General features: G+C 38.7%; 1 protein-coding gene across 1 annotated transcript; it reads right to left on the reverse strand.

Annotated features, from left to right (window-relative positions):
- Nucleotides 1-622: 622 nt before the first annotated feature.
- On the reverse strand, nt 623-16,231 carry atl3 (atlastin 3). Its single transcript, XM_088344667.1, has 14 exons — nt 16,051-16,231; nt 12,289-12,497; nt 10,944-11,078; nt 9,512-9,616; nt 9,092-9,142; nt 8,783-8,839; nt 8,615-8,707; nt 8,399-8,537; nt 8,044-8,171; nt 7,905-7,961; nt 7,760-7,831; nt 6,149-6,340; nt 3,320-3,559; nt 623-2,147 (listed from the first exon to the last, which is right to left on the reverse strand). Exons 2-14 carry the CDS (start codon nt 12,490-12,492, stop codon nt 2,085-2,087), a joined length of 1,536 nt encoding a protein of 511 aa, XP_088200793.1. The 5' UTR covers nt 12,493-12,497; nt 16,051-16,231; the 3' UTR covers nt 623-2,084.
- Nucleotides 16,232-17,121: the final 890 nt, after the last annotated feature.

Raw genomic sequence — 17,121 nt, forward strand, 5'->3', positions numbered from 1 at the left:
GAATACTAACTATCGAGACTCAAAGTGCCCAAACCGCATGTCAGCTCCCCTCTAGGGAAGCCTCATGTTATATGAAATACAAATTTCTCAACCTGTGAGTATTTAAAAACTGCATCTTTATACGATGGTTAATGTATTTTTGCTTGATATTCAAACATTTTTTATCGAATGGAGTTTTTTTTTTTACCTCTAGGATGTGTTTAGGTCATGTTTATTTCTTTGTATAGCCATCAATCACAAGGAGTCTCAAAGGGCTGCACAAAATAATACGAAATAATACACAATGTCCCTTTAGATAGATAGATAGATAGATAGATAGATAGATACTTTGTTCATCCCCGAAGGGAAATTCACATTTCCAGCAGCATCCCTGAGCTGAGAACAATCGAGAACAATCGAAAATAACACGGGAGCTGCTGGAGTGGCTGCCATTCGTGACGGCGCCGGAAGAAACAACCTGACTTAATTTTCTTTTGATGCGAAGAAAATCAGAGACCGCTTATCAAGACACTGGACATTTTTATTTTTAAAAATGCATGTTGCTGTATGGGAATATTAGTCCACCCCTCCCAAAAAGTATAGTCGCTGCTTGCAAGCTGTTAAAATGAAGACAACTGAATCGTCCAATGAGCCAATTGTTTATTTGCTTGGTCACCAAAGTGTAATTCTATTATACATCCATCTCTGCAGCAAAAGCACACATTTCTGTCATCCTACACATCCATGTTGTTTATTCATTTTACTATTATGTGACATTGAAAAATAACTTGTTGCGACAACAGTTCTACAGCTAGATACAGTAAATATCTCGTGAAGCAAGAGATGAACTAATTCAAAGGCAGCAACAAAAGCAAAGAGGAATCTTGGGATATTTGGTAATAGTTACATGCTTAGGTTACAAAATATTCATCTATCAATAGAAGCTTGGCAATAGTAAATATCACGGAATTTGCTCCACACAAATATCTAAAAAATAATTGATTTTTCATTATCAAAATTGAGTTTATTTAACATGAAAGGAATGCCAAGCTAAAATTTAGAATGAATGTTCTTTCTTTATGACAAGAGTTTGTGATGCCAAAATTTAGAAATAGGTGATGAGCTTGAATTGGTTAAAAGTGCTGCTGCTTATGTCTAGAGCCTATGTCTAGATCACGAGGCTACGGAACTGTCCTAATTACTTCATTTATGATTGACCAAAATATTTTGTCAAGATCTTCATGCCGAAAAACAACAACAAAATACATTTTATCACTTAAGACTAAGGAGTACCTAGGTCAAGGATCAATGTTAAAGTGAGGCAAGGAACTTTATTTAGTAAACAATACTGCTCCGCCATCATTTTGCTGGAATCGGAATGAGGTAACTTAAGGATTTACCAAATTGACTGTTTGGCGGCAGTGAACTCAGTTGAAGTTTCCGTCAGTCAAACAATGTTCTCAGCTATGTTATGGTGATTTGAAGCGTTTCAACTGTGCAAACTAAAGATGTGCCATCTTTTTGTCTGGCACTATGTTCAAATGAGTTGAAAGACCAGACTAAATAGTATTTTATCATCATCCAGTGAAATCAAAAAAATAAATCATATAGCGGTTGTTTGCTGTAGACTGCCGTCACATTTCTGGGTGCCAAGCATGACAAAAAGTGCATATTGTAACAATTGCCTCCATTCTGCTACTTAAACCAAAGTGGAAAACCGGAATGTTGCAACTGAATTGGGAATCGAATGGAATTAAATATGGAATGCTCTTAAGCAAGGCACATTGTAAAAGGAAATAAATGAATTTGATAAAACATGCATATAAAAGTTCCAACAGCCAGCCCTTATATTAAGGTCTCTATCAACATTTTGAAAAAAGAATCCCGCAACTTTTGCAAAGTATTCCTCCGGATAAACGTTGCATAAACACGGCAAATGCAGTCAAAATATTTTAGGACTGCACATCTCTTTCTGGTGTGCTGTGTGTTTCTCCCAGAGAAAGTTTTGGGGGGCTTAGAGTGGGGGTAGTAAGGCTTTGTGCGGAATGGGGTGTCTGTGCTGTGCAGTTTTGCACTGTGTCATGATGAAAAACCTCACAGGTCCTCTAAGTGGATTTCTTGGTGTTGGGGATGCTCTGCCCTCTCGACTTGTTCAACACCACTGTGGCCTGATGACAAAGACAAAACAACACTCCGTTTCACAACTTCATTTACGTACCAGTGATACAAAAGTGACAAAACCAGCAAGAAAAAGGAAGCAGTATATGATTCACTGTTTGAAATCGAACCACTGAAATGTAATTTATATTTGTGAAAATGTGAAACTATGATAGTAAGTCTATATGTAGTTTTAAAAATATATATAAATGTGTCAAGATACTGATTTTTAACCCCCAAAGTGTTCCTGAAAATAGGACTTTTCAAAGTTCTTGATACATATAATGGATTTGAGTGTGAAAATGAACACACGACTAAGTCAAATTTCTGCTGGCTTTCATTTTCCCAGCGTTGCATGTCTGACCCTTTATTTGATGACGCCCTCGTGCTTTGCGGCCAGTCTTCAAGGTTTACATGCGGCTCTCTGATGAAGATCCAAAACATAGAGATGAACTTGGCTGCTGGCAAACAACGTCAGCTGCAGAGCTAAACTCTGAATAAACTCCTGAGTCACTTAAGGTAAGGTTACTTTCCCACACACAGCGCCTTGTCTTTTTATTCTTAATCAAGGTCTGATTAGAACTTACCACTGTGTTTGTTACACCTCTAACAAACTTATTTCACACCTAAGAACAAGGTCAGGGCTTAATACATATATTGGAGGAATACATGCAAACAAATGATAAATGTGGGGATGCAGGGCATTAGACGAATGAGTCCGGACACCATGCCGAATATGAGATCAGTGAGTCTTTATGATATAGGCGCATGAGATGGATCAAGTGTTAGGAAGTCTGTAATGACTGAATAAAATCTGTGCAAACAAGTCAGCTTATGAATGAGCGCATCAAAAGCCTTTACTGCCCTACTCGCTGTCCTGTGACTGAGCAATTGGACGCGACCCGAGATCAACCTTTGGGAACAAAGCAAAATTCAACTGCCCCGCTGCGGATCAGTAAAAGCACATCATTCCTATAAACACAAATTGCACGAGAAATGTGTCTAAATAGGTTTAAATTTGATTACAGCACATGAAAGCAATACTTAACTGGGTACAACCAGTACTTTTATCCCTGGTTTGTTTATTAGTTTTTTTGTTAATGTTCATTCCCACAGAGGATATCTGACTTGTAGAAAAATAAGTGGTATTATTCCAAGTGATAACAATCGGAAGAATTCTGACCTGCTCCAGCACCGTGCCCGCTGCCTGGTCGATGGCTCCGCCCAGGTCCCGATAGCGACCAGAGTAGCGGATGAAAGCCCAGGTCAGCATGGACATCATGACCAGGCCCAGGACACAGTCGCATACCAGGGCGAAAGTGGACAGGCCCAGGAAGAGCAGCACGCCCGACAGCACGTACAGAAGACACACCAGCACAAACAGCACGGCCGGAGTTCGGAAGGCGCTGAACAGATTCTTGGACTTTGCGGAGAAAAACAAAAACAGTTACCAGTTGAGTCCAGTTGAAAAAACAAAGATAGGGATACATATACAGTAATCCCTTGCTGTATTAAGGTTTACTTATAGCAATTGCACTATTTCAGATTTTCATCATGTATTGGGTTTTGCATTCTGATTGGCTAATCAGTAGCCTCGCCATTTTTCTGCTTGTGTCTTCCTGTGAGCCAATGACATTTCAGTCCGAGTTGTACACAATTTGCAAAACAACTCAACAAACTAATACTATGTATGCCAGCGTTCCCATAGGATTTTAACATTCAAATTTAAGACTTTGAACTTTTTCAATACCACATCCAATGAAATAGAAGACCAATCTCGCACATATTCTGGCATAAAGACGCGAGAGGCGAGCGCAGAGTTGTGACGAACAGGACGCCCAATGACAGGTTTCTGTGCGGCGGAGACTTTAAAGCCCCGCGCCAAAGATTAAAGTTGTGGCGTAACCGACCACCAGAGATGACTCGGCAGCACCGGCGCCCTCCCGGTCCATTGAAGCTCGTCCTCACCGTAATATGAAAGTTTAAAGGAACAGTTGTATTATTTACCCACTACTAGTGGTAGAAAAAAAAACATGTAACTAAAAAGAGCAATTTGGGTTTAAAAAATAATCCAAAATGATATGAACGTGCATTTTTAAAAAATACTCGTTGCTCGAGAAAATTGAATTTATTTCACCTATCATGAGCTAATTGTCAGCCATCTTGCTGCTACAGGTAACCAAAAACCTCAAAAAGCCTGGGCAATAAATTGAGGGATAAAATTGGGCATTTTGACCACTTTGAGTCTCCATAGTTTGTATTCCTTCTTGCACTTGTTTTTGGTTGCACTACACAATACAGCAACATCTAGTGGTCACATAATACACATTGTCCCTTTAATGTACGTAAATAATGTAAGTAAGTAATGTAAGTCATTTATACTTTTTCACATTATTTCATTTATAGTTTCACATTAATTGCTAATTTTTTTAAGATCTGATTTTGTGCAGCAAATTAAAAAATAAATTTGAGAACTGTGGAATGTATCAGGGCTTTGCCTGTGGAGAACCTGATTTGGCCCAGTTTCACCCAGACCCTAGCTCCAGAGGCCCCCAAGAAAAGAGTTTAAGACCCTTAAAGAAAGTAACCTACATAAAAAAAGGTCAACACGGTAAAAGGAGCCAAAGCTGTTGTGATGCCTCCAAAGCAGAGTGCATTGTCTGCCAGTGGCAAAAAGAAGCCGAATCAGTCCCTTAAACCGCTTTTTAAATTCCAATCCTTGTAGACACTGCTATTTTCTTTTTTGTTTGACACATTTTAATTTATAATTTCTTGCGTGTTTTTCAGAGTATATGTGTCTAAATTGGTTAAAATTGAATGGTATTTTCTATTGTATTTTATAGTTTATTTATAGCACTGCAGAGTTAATATTCTAAGTTATGTTTTGCATTCCTAGGAAATCTGTCTTTTTTTTTTTACCTTAAATCTGTTCAGTGTGTAAATGGCTAAAATTGTTTTGTATATCCATATATCCATCCTTTCTTTGCACCGCTTGTCCTCAGTAGGGTCGCGGGGTTGCTGGAGCCGATCCCAGCTATCTTCGGGCAGTGGGCAGGGGACACCCTGAACTGGTTGCCAGCCAGTCGTGGGACACACAGAGACAGACAACTCACTCGCTCATTCATTCCTAGGAATAATTAGGACCGGCCAATTAACCTGACATGCATTTTTTTGGAATGTGGGAGGAAACTGGAGTGCCCGGAGGACACCCACGCAAGCGCGGGGAGAACATGCAAACTCCACACAGGAAGGTTTGATCTTACGACCTCTGAACTGTGCCGCACATGCGCTAACCACTGCGCCGCCGTGCTGCGTTTTGTACATCATATCTGTATTTTTCAAAGATCAGCAAATATTTTAATTTATATGTTTTTCAGGGATAATTTATTTCACTTTAAATGTGTTATTTGTAATAAATAAATAAAAATAAAATGTTTTTTCTTGTATTACATCTGGCATTTGTTGTTGCACTAAAAAGTAAATATCTCAGTTTCTTTGTATTAACAACTTGAAACTTTAAATCAGGTAAAAGTTCTTAGTAGTGTGACACCAGAATTAAATTTAAGACTTGTAGACAAAATGTAGGACTTGTAAAAAAAAAATTAAGACCATTGAAAGCTTTTATCAGCGGTTTTGAAATTCAATTAAAAATGTGTTATTTCCACTAGATGGCAGCAGGAGCAATGAGCCTGCATATCCACTGGATGTCATACATGATCGTTACAAATGACTTGTTGGACTAAAAAGTAAATATATCAGTTTCTTTGTATAAACAACTTAAAACTTTAAATCAGGTAAAAGTTCATAGTAGTGTGACACCAGAATTAAATTTAAGACTTGTAGACAAAATGTAGGACTTGTAAAAAAAAAAAAATTAAGACCATTAAAAGCTTTTATCAGCGATTATGAAATTCAATTAAAAATATGTTATTTCCACTAGATGGCAGCAGGAGCAATGAGCCTGCATATCCACTGGATGTCATACATGATCGTTACAAATGACGTGTCTGACCTCGTTATGTTTAGTGAACGAATCCCACATCTCCTCAAGCTCCTTTTCCAGCTGTGCTTGGTAACGGTCGCAAAAGTCCTGGCCGCCCATCTTCTTAGTGGAGGAAAAGGTGTAGAGTGCCTCTTTAAAGTAAAACTGGTGCTTCTCCTCCAGGGAGTCGGGAGACACGTAGGGTAGATCTCCGCCACACATCTGAACAACAGAGAATAATTTAGATGGAAGATCACGGTGAAATATGCTTATTTTTCATACTAAACTACCCCTCACACAAAATTCTAGAAGCAATTGATTTTTTTTGTGCTAGGGTATTTTGAAATCTGGCTATAGAACAATAAAATAATTTAATAGATGGTGCCCCTACAACACTAGTGGTTAAGGGATACACCCACCCAACCCACAGTAGGATTAGGCTGCAAAAAAAAAAATCAAAAGAAAATAAGAATAAGTATACATTACAAGCTGATATTTACATCAGATAAGCGTCGTTTTCAACACAAATTGTTGAATGCAAACACTGCAGATAGAGAATTTAAAGGAAAACATAGGTTATGAAATGATGAATACGTTACTTAACTTAAACAATCCCCAAAAATTAAAAATATATCTCCAAAAATAAGGAATGCAAACATGCATTCTTGGGATTCTAAAATTGGTCAAGAAGATGAACTCTTTCAATCAGGATAAACTGAGTTTTTACTTGTTTATTTATTTTCCACACTTAAAAGCACCTACAATGTGCAGTATAACTATACAACATCAGACACTTTTTTCTACTTTTGACAGAAGCATCTGACCATGAAATAGGAAAATGTGATCGTTGACATAATTTTTTAAAAAAAGCCTATAAAGACGCTGCCCTACTTACGAACGAGACAGGTTCCGGACAATCATTCGTAAGTTGAAATTGTTCATAAGTTGCTTCTATATTTTGTATGTTTAAGATTTATATAAGTATGTTTAAGTCTTGTATAAGTATCCTGTATTGTTTTGTACTAAAAAATAAACATTTCATAAAATAATATGTTTTATCCAGATAAATAAAGTTAAGTGTAACTTATTTTGAGAAGATGAGCTTCAAGAGGTCCTCCTGCGTGTTGGGGAGTGGCTGAAAAAAGGCGATCCAACCATTTTCTCAACCACATCGAGCTTTCCTATTCAAAGGAAACGGCTCGCCTCTTATTTACACTTTACACCAACCATATTGAATGGATGCACAAGATATTAAACAATAAAAATTTCAAAGTTCTTAGCACACTGGAGATAGTATAGACATAGTATAGAATGTTTACACCTGAACTAGGAAGAGGAAGCAGATTTTTTTTCTTCCGGGTATATGCTGGGTGACCTCTCACAACGCCACATGACAGTAGCGGCGGAGAGAAGCACTACAGTACTGTCCTGTACTCGGAAAAAGGTACACACTATAAAAAATCTAACTTACAGAAATGTCCAGGTATTTTTCGACATCCCGAAAAAAATGTTGTATTTACAGTTTTTAGTAAGCCGAATGGTCGTAAGTAGCGGAGCGTCTGTACTCTATTTTTTCCTTAAATTTGAAAAAAAAACTGGGCCTGTGCTGTGTGAATGCTAGCAACCATCCAGCTAACCAACCTTTTCCATGTTTCTGTAATACTGATCTTTGCTCGCTGCCACAGCTGCCAAGTTGTTGGCCTCCGCTGTTGCCTAACGGGACAAACAATATGTCTCAAAGAAGCCAAACACGACATCAGACACGTGGTGATCTTTCCAAACTTACCATGAGCATACTCTTGGGCTGCGGCAAGTCCTCTCCTTGGTATATCTTGATGTAAGCCTGGTGAGTTAAAACCACAGTTACCACGATTTGATTTTAAAATTGGCCGGTGAACAAAGCCATGCCGAGGAAAGGCTGCAACCTTGAAGTACTCGAGCAGGCCTCTGCATGTAACTTTGTTTCCGTTGATCTCCTTCTCCGCCAGATTGTCAGGATGCAGCAAGGTGGGAATCAAAATCTTGAGCTGATCTTTAAACTCTGGCGCCACAGCTGAAAAAAAGGATTTGAAACCTCAAGTCAACCTCAGAGAAGAGACCTTAGAGTGAAAGCATACACCATCAGCCCGTTATCTTTAAATTTGCAGTAGACCTCTATGAGGAAAGAGAAACTAAACAAAACTTGAAGCAAGCACCCATGGCCCTTATTTTGAACTGTGTGGATCTAGACCGTTCACTGCACAGTAAATTTTTTCAGAAACAAACAAAGGGACTTCGTACCGCTTAGTTGGCCTTCAAAAGAAGGGCTAGTGGCAACTTTGAGGCCAGGGTGTGGCAGCAGGAAACAGGAAATATTAGTGAAGCAAGAGTGGATGTGCTCCCTCACTGTTTGCAGCTCCTCATGTTGGGCCTCCTTGACCTTCAAAAACAATCGGGGGAAGTCCATCTCCCAGCGAAACTAACGATTTCCGTTTGTTCTCTCCTTTATGGTTTTACCTGTAAGCGTTTATCGAGGAAATCGTTGCCTCCTTGAAAGCCGTACGTGTACTCGTAGGGGAAGCTCCAGTCGCGGATGAGGAACATCAATGACTAGCGAGGTGAAAAGAAAATATACACAAAATGCTAAGACTAACAGCGTTTTCCTAATTGTGTCACTTGTCATACCTGGAAAGGCTTCAGGAAGATTTCATCCAGGGCCAAGCGGCCATACTCTGTGAAAAGCTGTTGATGGGTGAGGATGCAAACAAACGTATACACTTGGGTCATTCGTTGATATCAGTGGAATAATATTTGCACATTAAAAGTCAGATTCTGTAAAACCAACTACACTGCCAGGCAAATTTTTTCATCTAATAAAATCAAGTTATTGATCCTCTGTATTGATAAGTCCCATTTAAATATCTATCCAGATGTATTTGAGCTTAAGAGGAAATGTGGAAATAGTCAAGACAGAAACACAAATCACACACTCACCTGTAACTGCTGCAGGTCATCTTCTTGGATGTTCTGGGACAGATTGTAGATCTACAAATGAGAAACAATAACAGAGTTATACAAACTTTGAATTTTGGGATAATAGCACTTGTGACATTTGTAGTACAATATTATTGTAATGTGCACAAAACGAACATGTCAGCTTTCTGCCCCTAGGTGGCAGAAGATTCAGAATTAATCCTTGTTGCCATTCCATGAAAAGTGTTTGTCAGGCACTATTGGATTCTGCTCTTCAAGAGAAAAAGTTGTGCAAACAGCTCAAACACTAAATAATTTGTGTTCAAGTGTTAACAGAGGGTAATACTTGGTATACCAGTCCACTTTAAGGTGCCAACTTTATGTATGAGCATGCATTACTTGGAAGAATGTCTGAAATTGCTGCTTATGGTTTGTAGTCACCTGAATGGAGCTGGTCATTGTGCTGAGGGCGAAGATGGTGGCGCAGTCTTTCACCGTGGACTGGTTGTCAAACGCTCCTTGAGTGTCCATCAGCACCACTGCCACCTAAAATTGACCATCCACAATAAAATTGCTTCATTTGTCCAGTAAGTTTCTGAACTTCTCCTGCCAAGGACGACTATGGGCATTAACAGAAATCTAATCGACATTGCGATGTGACGTAGTCGAATTGTGCAATCGCATAACCCTGCGGTTTATTTTCAAGGATTTATAGACAGCAAACCCCAACAAAGCTCCCCAGAAGAGAGCGCTATTTACTTAAATTTCACCTGTTACTTATAATTATCCTGTAATATTCATCTAAATCTCAATCCAAGACGTACCCACAGTTAATTGAATGCTGTTGCAAAACTATTTGGAGAATCTGAACGATTTTTGATCTCTTTTGAAAGGAAACGCTCTCAAAATTTGTCCCCAACTGAAATAATCACTGCAAGTGCTACTAACAATTAGTAATCTAAGTTGGAACACACAGAAACAGTAGGTTTTTATTCTCGACTGATTTTTTTTTTAATCACATGCAATATGAGTGTAGCACAGGCATCTTAGCTGGAAAACAGCTCAGACAGATGCATGAAGCCTTACCTGGCCACAGATTAAATTTGATTATAATCTGGAAAACTAAACATTAGAATTTTGCACATTTTTCGAAGGGTATGCCTAGGCGTTTCCAAAAGTGGCCATTCGGAGACTCCGAAAGGACCAGTGACTGGTGACGGCATACAGACACCTGTTTGCTTCTTAAAATTATGACGTCCCGCAGGCAGGTTAAAGCATGCCACGAATATAAAATGAACCAAAATGACCCAGTGGAGTTTTATTCTTTAAAATCTTTAAAAATAAAAAAGTTGTAATATTTTTATATTGTCAGTGTTCCTCATAAAACATGTATGTGAAATTATACCATGAGTATTTTTATTTCCTCCCACACTAATTATTGACCCCATTCATTGAAATGTGTGTGTACTGGTAGGTCATGCATCCAAGAGTTAATTACTCACAACAAAAGAACAAACTAACGCAGATATTCACTTTCCTTTTAAAATCGAAAACCGCATCAAAATTGCAATACTGGTCCTAAAAATCGCTATTAGGTTTTATCCAAAAATCGTGCAGCCCTACTTGACGCGCTCGTCGCCACGCTGTTTCCCCCTCCAAAATGGCACTGTACACCTGACGCCGGAAGCCAAATGTTGAACAACAGTAGCGTCGCACACAGGTGGCGCCAGTTGTACTAGGAATTTTAGGCGTCCAAATAAGATGACGAGATGGGGGCTGAATCATTCCAAGCATCTTGTGGATCAGTGTTGTGTGACTTAATATTACGGCAGATGCCCTGTTAGGCTTCATGTGTCTGGCGAGCAGTGCCCACCTCACTTCCGTCGCTCTTCTGGATAGGGAAGACCTCGCTCCAGATCTGGATGCCTGTGGTCTCTGGTTCCGAGCCGCCGCGCCAAGAAAATCCCAACAGAGGTTCATCGTCGTGACCCAGCCAGTTTTCGTCGCCCTTCGAACACACCGCAGAAAGACAAGATGGTATCATCATCACAAGATGGGCTCATATTTGCTTTGGTGACAGTGCAGGCATGCATGCGAAAGGGATGCTAGTCATAGAAGTAGTAAAGCCAGTAGTGTTGCTTAATCAAAACATATCAGCTGATGGGTGCAATCCACCCTGTCATTTGGAATAATTTCTTGTCAAAAAACTTGTCAGTTCACATGGTGCTGCAGGGTGTGGCAGCTTTTCCACAGTAACTACACTTTCTCCCTTTCACTTTTCAAACGTCATGGTTGCCTATTCTTACTTCAAATCAATGCACAATTTTCTTGATTGCCGTTCACTTTTCAAGTAACTTAATGTATTCATAAATGTCTTTATTTCAGGTATGAGGTAAATATTTATTTCATGGAAAAAGTAAGTGACTAAGTAACTCTGTAAGTGACTTGGTAACCAAGTAAATATGAGACTATGTAAGTAAATGACTAAGTAAGTAATGGACTAAATAAGTAAGTGACCAAGTAAGAAAGTGAGGGAGGGAGTGAGTGAGTGAGCAAGTGAGTGAGTGAGTAACCCACAAAGTAAGTGTCTAAGTGAGTGTCCAAAGTCAGTAAGTGACTAAATACTTAAGTAAGTTAGTAAGTTATAAAGTGTGTAAGTCAGTAACTAGGTTAGTGTTTAACTAATTAAGTAATTAGCCGAGTCAATAACCGAGTAGGTAAGTAACTAAGTACCAAACTAACTAACCAAGTACCTGACTAAGTGCCTAACTAACTAACCAAGTACCTGACTAAGTAACTGAGGGAGTGAGTGAGTGAGTGAGTAAATGAGTGAGTAAATAAATACATCATTTAGACGTATACAGCTATGTTTTGCAATGACTACTTGAAATCACAAGAAAGGATCCTTTTGTTTTTGCGATCCCATAAAATCTTTCCAAAACTGTGAATAGGACACTGACTTTTTCCAGTTGCTGTAGCATCAAGATTATTTAAATGAGAATTGAGAGATGATCAGGGTGTGGTTTGAACCTATTCAGTCAAGAGAATCATTTCCCCACGATTTCGAACACTAATCTTTTAAATTCAAAATATGTTAAATTTAAATTTTGTATTCACTGTGACCTACAATGGAGTGTTTGAGGCACATTTACGAGGAAAAAGTCACAAATGTCGTAATATGAGTACTTTCCATAGAAAAGGCTTGTGGCCTTTCTCACCTTTCGGTACATGTATCGCAACATAAAGTCAAGCAGGAAGCTCTTTCCCTTCCTGAAGGCACCGGCCACCGACAGGACCACCACATGCTTATCTCGGACTTCAGGGGCCAAGAGGACGCGCTCCAGCGCTGTCTCATCCAGTGAAAACGAGTGTTCCTCTTTGCACACTGTCACAATCTGAACTGGGCCCGGCTCACTTCCCATGGCTGCTGCGTGTGAGAAAGGACAAACCCATAGTCAGAAACCATACACATGATACTAGACAAGCAGAAAATCTGTTAATTATATTGCTGACTTCTTTGTTTATTCTAATAATACAAATAAGGGCGCACCGGGTTATGGGGCGCACCCCCAAAAAAATTGTTTTTGGTCCTATATCTTCCATAGATAAGGCGCACCGGATTATAAGGCGCTACAATGGGAACGTCGACATAACAGTCAGATAGTTCAGTCAAACTTATTACCCCCTCAACATTCCCAAAGCTTGCAAAGAAGCAAATACGTGTCGTAGACACATGTGGATGCGGTGTCCGTACGATGCCACTCAAATGCATCGTTTCAAATATCATTCGGAAGGTTAAAGTCTTGGGATTCAAGAAATGCCAACCATTCCTTAGTTTCTATTTTCTTTTTCGCTCGCATCTTTACTGTGCATATGACAATAAACACTTGGAATTGAGTTTAATTCACTCAACTCATCACAGCAACATCAAGATTGTTCTAAAACAAGATACCGGGAAAATATAAAGCCGCATAGCTCACCTAAGTTCTCACGTTCAATAATGATACGCAACCATGGTCTTCTTACAACCGTGAGTGAAGTAAATCCAGGACAGTAAAATATTTACAAATACAGACTAATGAAACATGTTTGTTTATGGCGTACTTTAGCAAGCTTGCTATTAACAGTCATCTTTTTCGGCCAATTGCAGAGTTTGTTTTGGCCCTCTAGCCTATCCGAGGCTCCGAATAACTTCAGCCAATAGCGATCGATTTAACGGATGATTGACACATCTTTTTCGGCGAATTGAAGGGTTTGTTTTGGCCCTCTAGCCTATCCGAGGCTCCGAATAACTTCAGCCAATAGCGATCGATTTAACTTATGATTGACACATCTTTTTCGGCCAATTGAAGGGTTTGTTTTGGCCCTCTAGCCTATCCGAGGCTCCGAATAACTTCAGCCAATAGCGATCGATTCAAATGATGATTGACACATTGGTTAGCCAATGAAACGCCGGTATATAAATCCCAGCATACACAGCGGACTAGTCCACGTTCGGGGGAAAATCGAGTTGGCGGCTGTTGCGTAAGTTGCGAGACCTTGCGACTTAATATTCAGCCATATATAAGGCGCACTGTATTATAAGGCGCATGGTCAGCTTTTGAAAAAAATTAAGACTTATGGGGCGCCTTATAGTGCGGAAAATACGGTAATTTTTTTAAGCACTAGGGGGCGCTAAATAATTCACAAAATTCGTTTAAGTTAGAAAAAACAGAAGGAGTCGTCGGTATAGAAAACTGTATAATGTCTTGCTAGTATTGTAGTCATATGTTTATTAGTGTGAGATGTAAGCACTTTGAAATTTTTTTTAATATCATTACTTTTTATGTTTTTAATAAAGAACCTGTTTTTATAAATTATTGAAATTGAATATTACTTGGAATACATTTTTACATAGTGTATAAATAATATTTTGATGTAAACTTTTTTTTAAGAATTAGATGACAGTTTTCGACAAAAGTAGCGTTTGTGGAGGTGCAGATATTAGTTTTGGCCACTTGTGGTCTTTACGCTTCACACTACATTACTATACTTGTAATTTTGTGTACAGGGTATTTGTGGCTTTTAGCTTAGCTTGGTGAGTGGTGTGGGAGTCACATGAGGAAAAAAATATACCAGTAATTATTATGGGTGTTTTTTTAAGTCAGTGAATAGAGGACACATTTGATCACAGGCCACCCATCCAATTTAGTTTGCTATTATTGTCATAACTTGTAAAATGTGTCTATACTCCATTCATTCTGGATGAATTTGACAAGTTCCGAGTCTTTTAATTAATCTTTCCTGACTATGAAGTACAAAAGATGTTAACTATCAAAATAGTTTCCAACTTGCTTTGGATGAAGCCTAGAAAAGGACATTAAAAATCCCAATTATGACGATACGCCTCAACCCACATTCAGTCATAGTCTGCAGCTCTGTTTTAGAAAATGTGCATGCTGCGAGGAGTTTCACACTTTTTGGCTGTTGGCTAAACGGCCCACTGTGGACTATTTCGAATTCAAGGAGCTCCTTTGTTTTGATGCTTCCGTGGAGGAACAAGTTCGCTCCCACCAAGAAATGCCGTCTTACTCATGACTTTTCAATCTGAAAGCAGTTTCAGTATTTAGATGCCCATACTAGGAAACACTCATTTTCACTTTTAATAGAAGCTCACTAGTAGAATAAATGTTCTTTATGGAAAAAGTCCAGATTTTTTTAAACAAATATACATATTTGTATAAGACAATAATATAACTAGGACTGATACAAGACAATCTACAATTTGCTTCCAAAGCAACTTCTTGAGCCATGAGAAATTTCGAACTTAAAGGGCAACTAGCCATTTATTTTGTTGGGATGTACCAAAAAATGTATATTGATGTTCCCGAAAACTAACCCTATATTTTAGCTATGTCTTAGACACATTGCTAATGATCGCCTCCGAGATGATCGTCAAAGTGTCCTTGGGCAAAACACTAGCCCCTAATGCCCTTGATAAGCCAGTAGGGGCCTTGCATGACTGAAGCCGCTATCGGTGTGTGAGTGTGTGTGAATGGGTAAGAGTGAAGCACATTGTAAAGCGCTTTGGGAGGTCTTCAGTGACTTGAAAAGTGCTATATAAATGCAGTCCACTTACTTACTTACTTAGTTTTATTACAGTATGACTTCAGGTAACAAAACAAAACAAAAAACCCACAAAAACACACAGTTCTACAATTCTTTTCTTGATCCTAATGAGTTTGTTAATTCAGTAAGTGACTACACAAAACATGAGGACTGTTGCCCAAGCGCAGTTGTAGAAGGGCAGTGGTTTACTCAGAATTTACTTATATCTGTGCAACGCAATCATATAATATCAAGTCAGCTACTAATAATGCCCATGTGAGTTGACGTATGTTAATGTCCGGCCTTGTAGTGTTATTTCAGTCTAAGCCGTACAAGTAGTAAGGTCTTGTGTATTTGAATAACTGTACTGCAGGGCAGTGTACAGTATTGTAGTTACACAAATACAGACGATCTTTTAGGTTTAAGTGCGGAATTTGCTAAATTTTCTTGTCATATTTTAAAATCACCCAATATATTAGAGGGGTGTGGTCCCAGGCGGCAACAGTCCAACATTTCTGTAACCTGAGTGAGTTGGATGCTGTATGACATGTTTGTCGCTCCAGATTTACATGATATAGACAGACGGACAGAAACACACAAATAGGAAACCAAATAGAAAAACAAAATCGTGGTATTGTGCATATTTCTTGCCTGACAACGTGCACTTTAGACGTTTTCGCTCTGTTGGAATACATCACGCATCAAAGCACACATAAGCAAAACATTGACATTAGAATAAACTAACATTGAATAGGAATTGATGATAATAATGAACACGGACCAAACCAACAAAGCTAACTTTTGTTCGCCGTTTGGGGCTGTAAATGATCGCAATGTGAATTTTGCACAATTTACACCTTTGTAGCGATTAAAGTTGTACAAAAAAATGTTACCTCAACTGTGACTTCGTTTCTCTCGCTGCGAAATATTGCGTGAAAACTCCTAAACGTCTCTTATGGGAATTAAGACGAAATCGTTTGATCGGATAAGCTCAGGGCAATGTAACTTTTTTTCCTTTTCTGCAACACTGGCACGAAAACAATCATGTCAACCACAGGCACTAAGCTTGCGTACTTCCGTATTCAAAAACCGCGTGGTTTTGTGGGAAATGTTGTTTGGATTTTCTTTTTAGCGATTGGCTCGAAAAGTTTCAAACCTACAATACCCGTGAAGCACCATCCATATTTTTTTATTATGGGGGATGTAGTGTTTTTACGTGACACAGTCATGTGTAGTTGTTTTTTACTCAAGAGGATTAGACCGTGAAGAGATTTAAGACATTCAATTGTCTTTCAAAAGTAAACAGAGACTTCAATTCATAAAGTATGGAAAAACAATTAGTAATTAAAAGTATGAACATTCCGTGTTAAAAAATACTACTATTTATTATTCATTCCTTGTTGATAAAGAAGTTTAGGAATGGACGATGACGTTAATTCCTTGGGGTTTTAGACAAGAGGATTAGACCGTAAAGAGATTTTAAAACAACAAAAAATAAACTGTCTGATAATGTAACAAAGGGCAGCACGGCGGAGCAGTGGTTAGTGTAGAAAAACATACCCTAACACAAAAGGGGATCGAATTTAATGATGAAATCAGAGAGATTCAGATTCAGATCTACTTTATTGTCATTCTAGTACACGTGTATACAGAACGAAATGTCGATACATCTGACGCGCACAGTTTCCTTGAATGTACAGATATAAATAAAATGTTGTATTGAGTTGGAGTATTGAGTACTAATAATATACTAAATAATTATGGCTATGTATAGTATTTTACAGTAGTGCAAAGAGTGCAAGAGGAGCAGCTAACCAGATGTGCAAAATGGGCAGTCAGGTAAACAAGTCAGATAAACAGTAACAATAACACTGTAGTACAATAGTGCAGAGGAGAACAGATGTGCAAGGAGTGGCTAGCTATAAAGAACTGCCAGTAGTGCAAAAAAGTCAAACAAAACCAAC

This window comes from Urocampus carinirostris, chromosome 9 (genome assembly GCF_059441175.1).
Source record: "Urocampus carinirostris isolate Australia breed hairy pipefish chromosome 9, RoL_Ucar_1.0, whole genome shotgun sequence".
NCBI lineage: Eukaryota > Metazoa > Chordata > Actinopteri > Syngnathiformes > Syngnathidae > Urocampus > Urocampus carinirostris.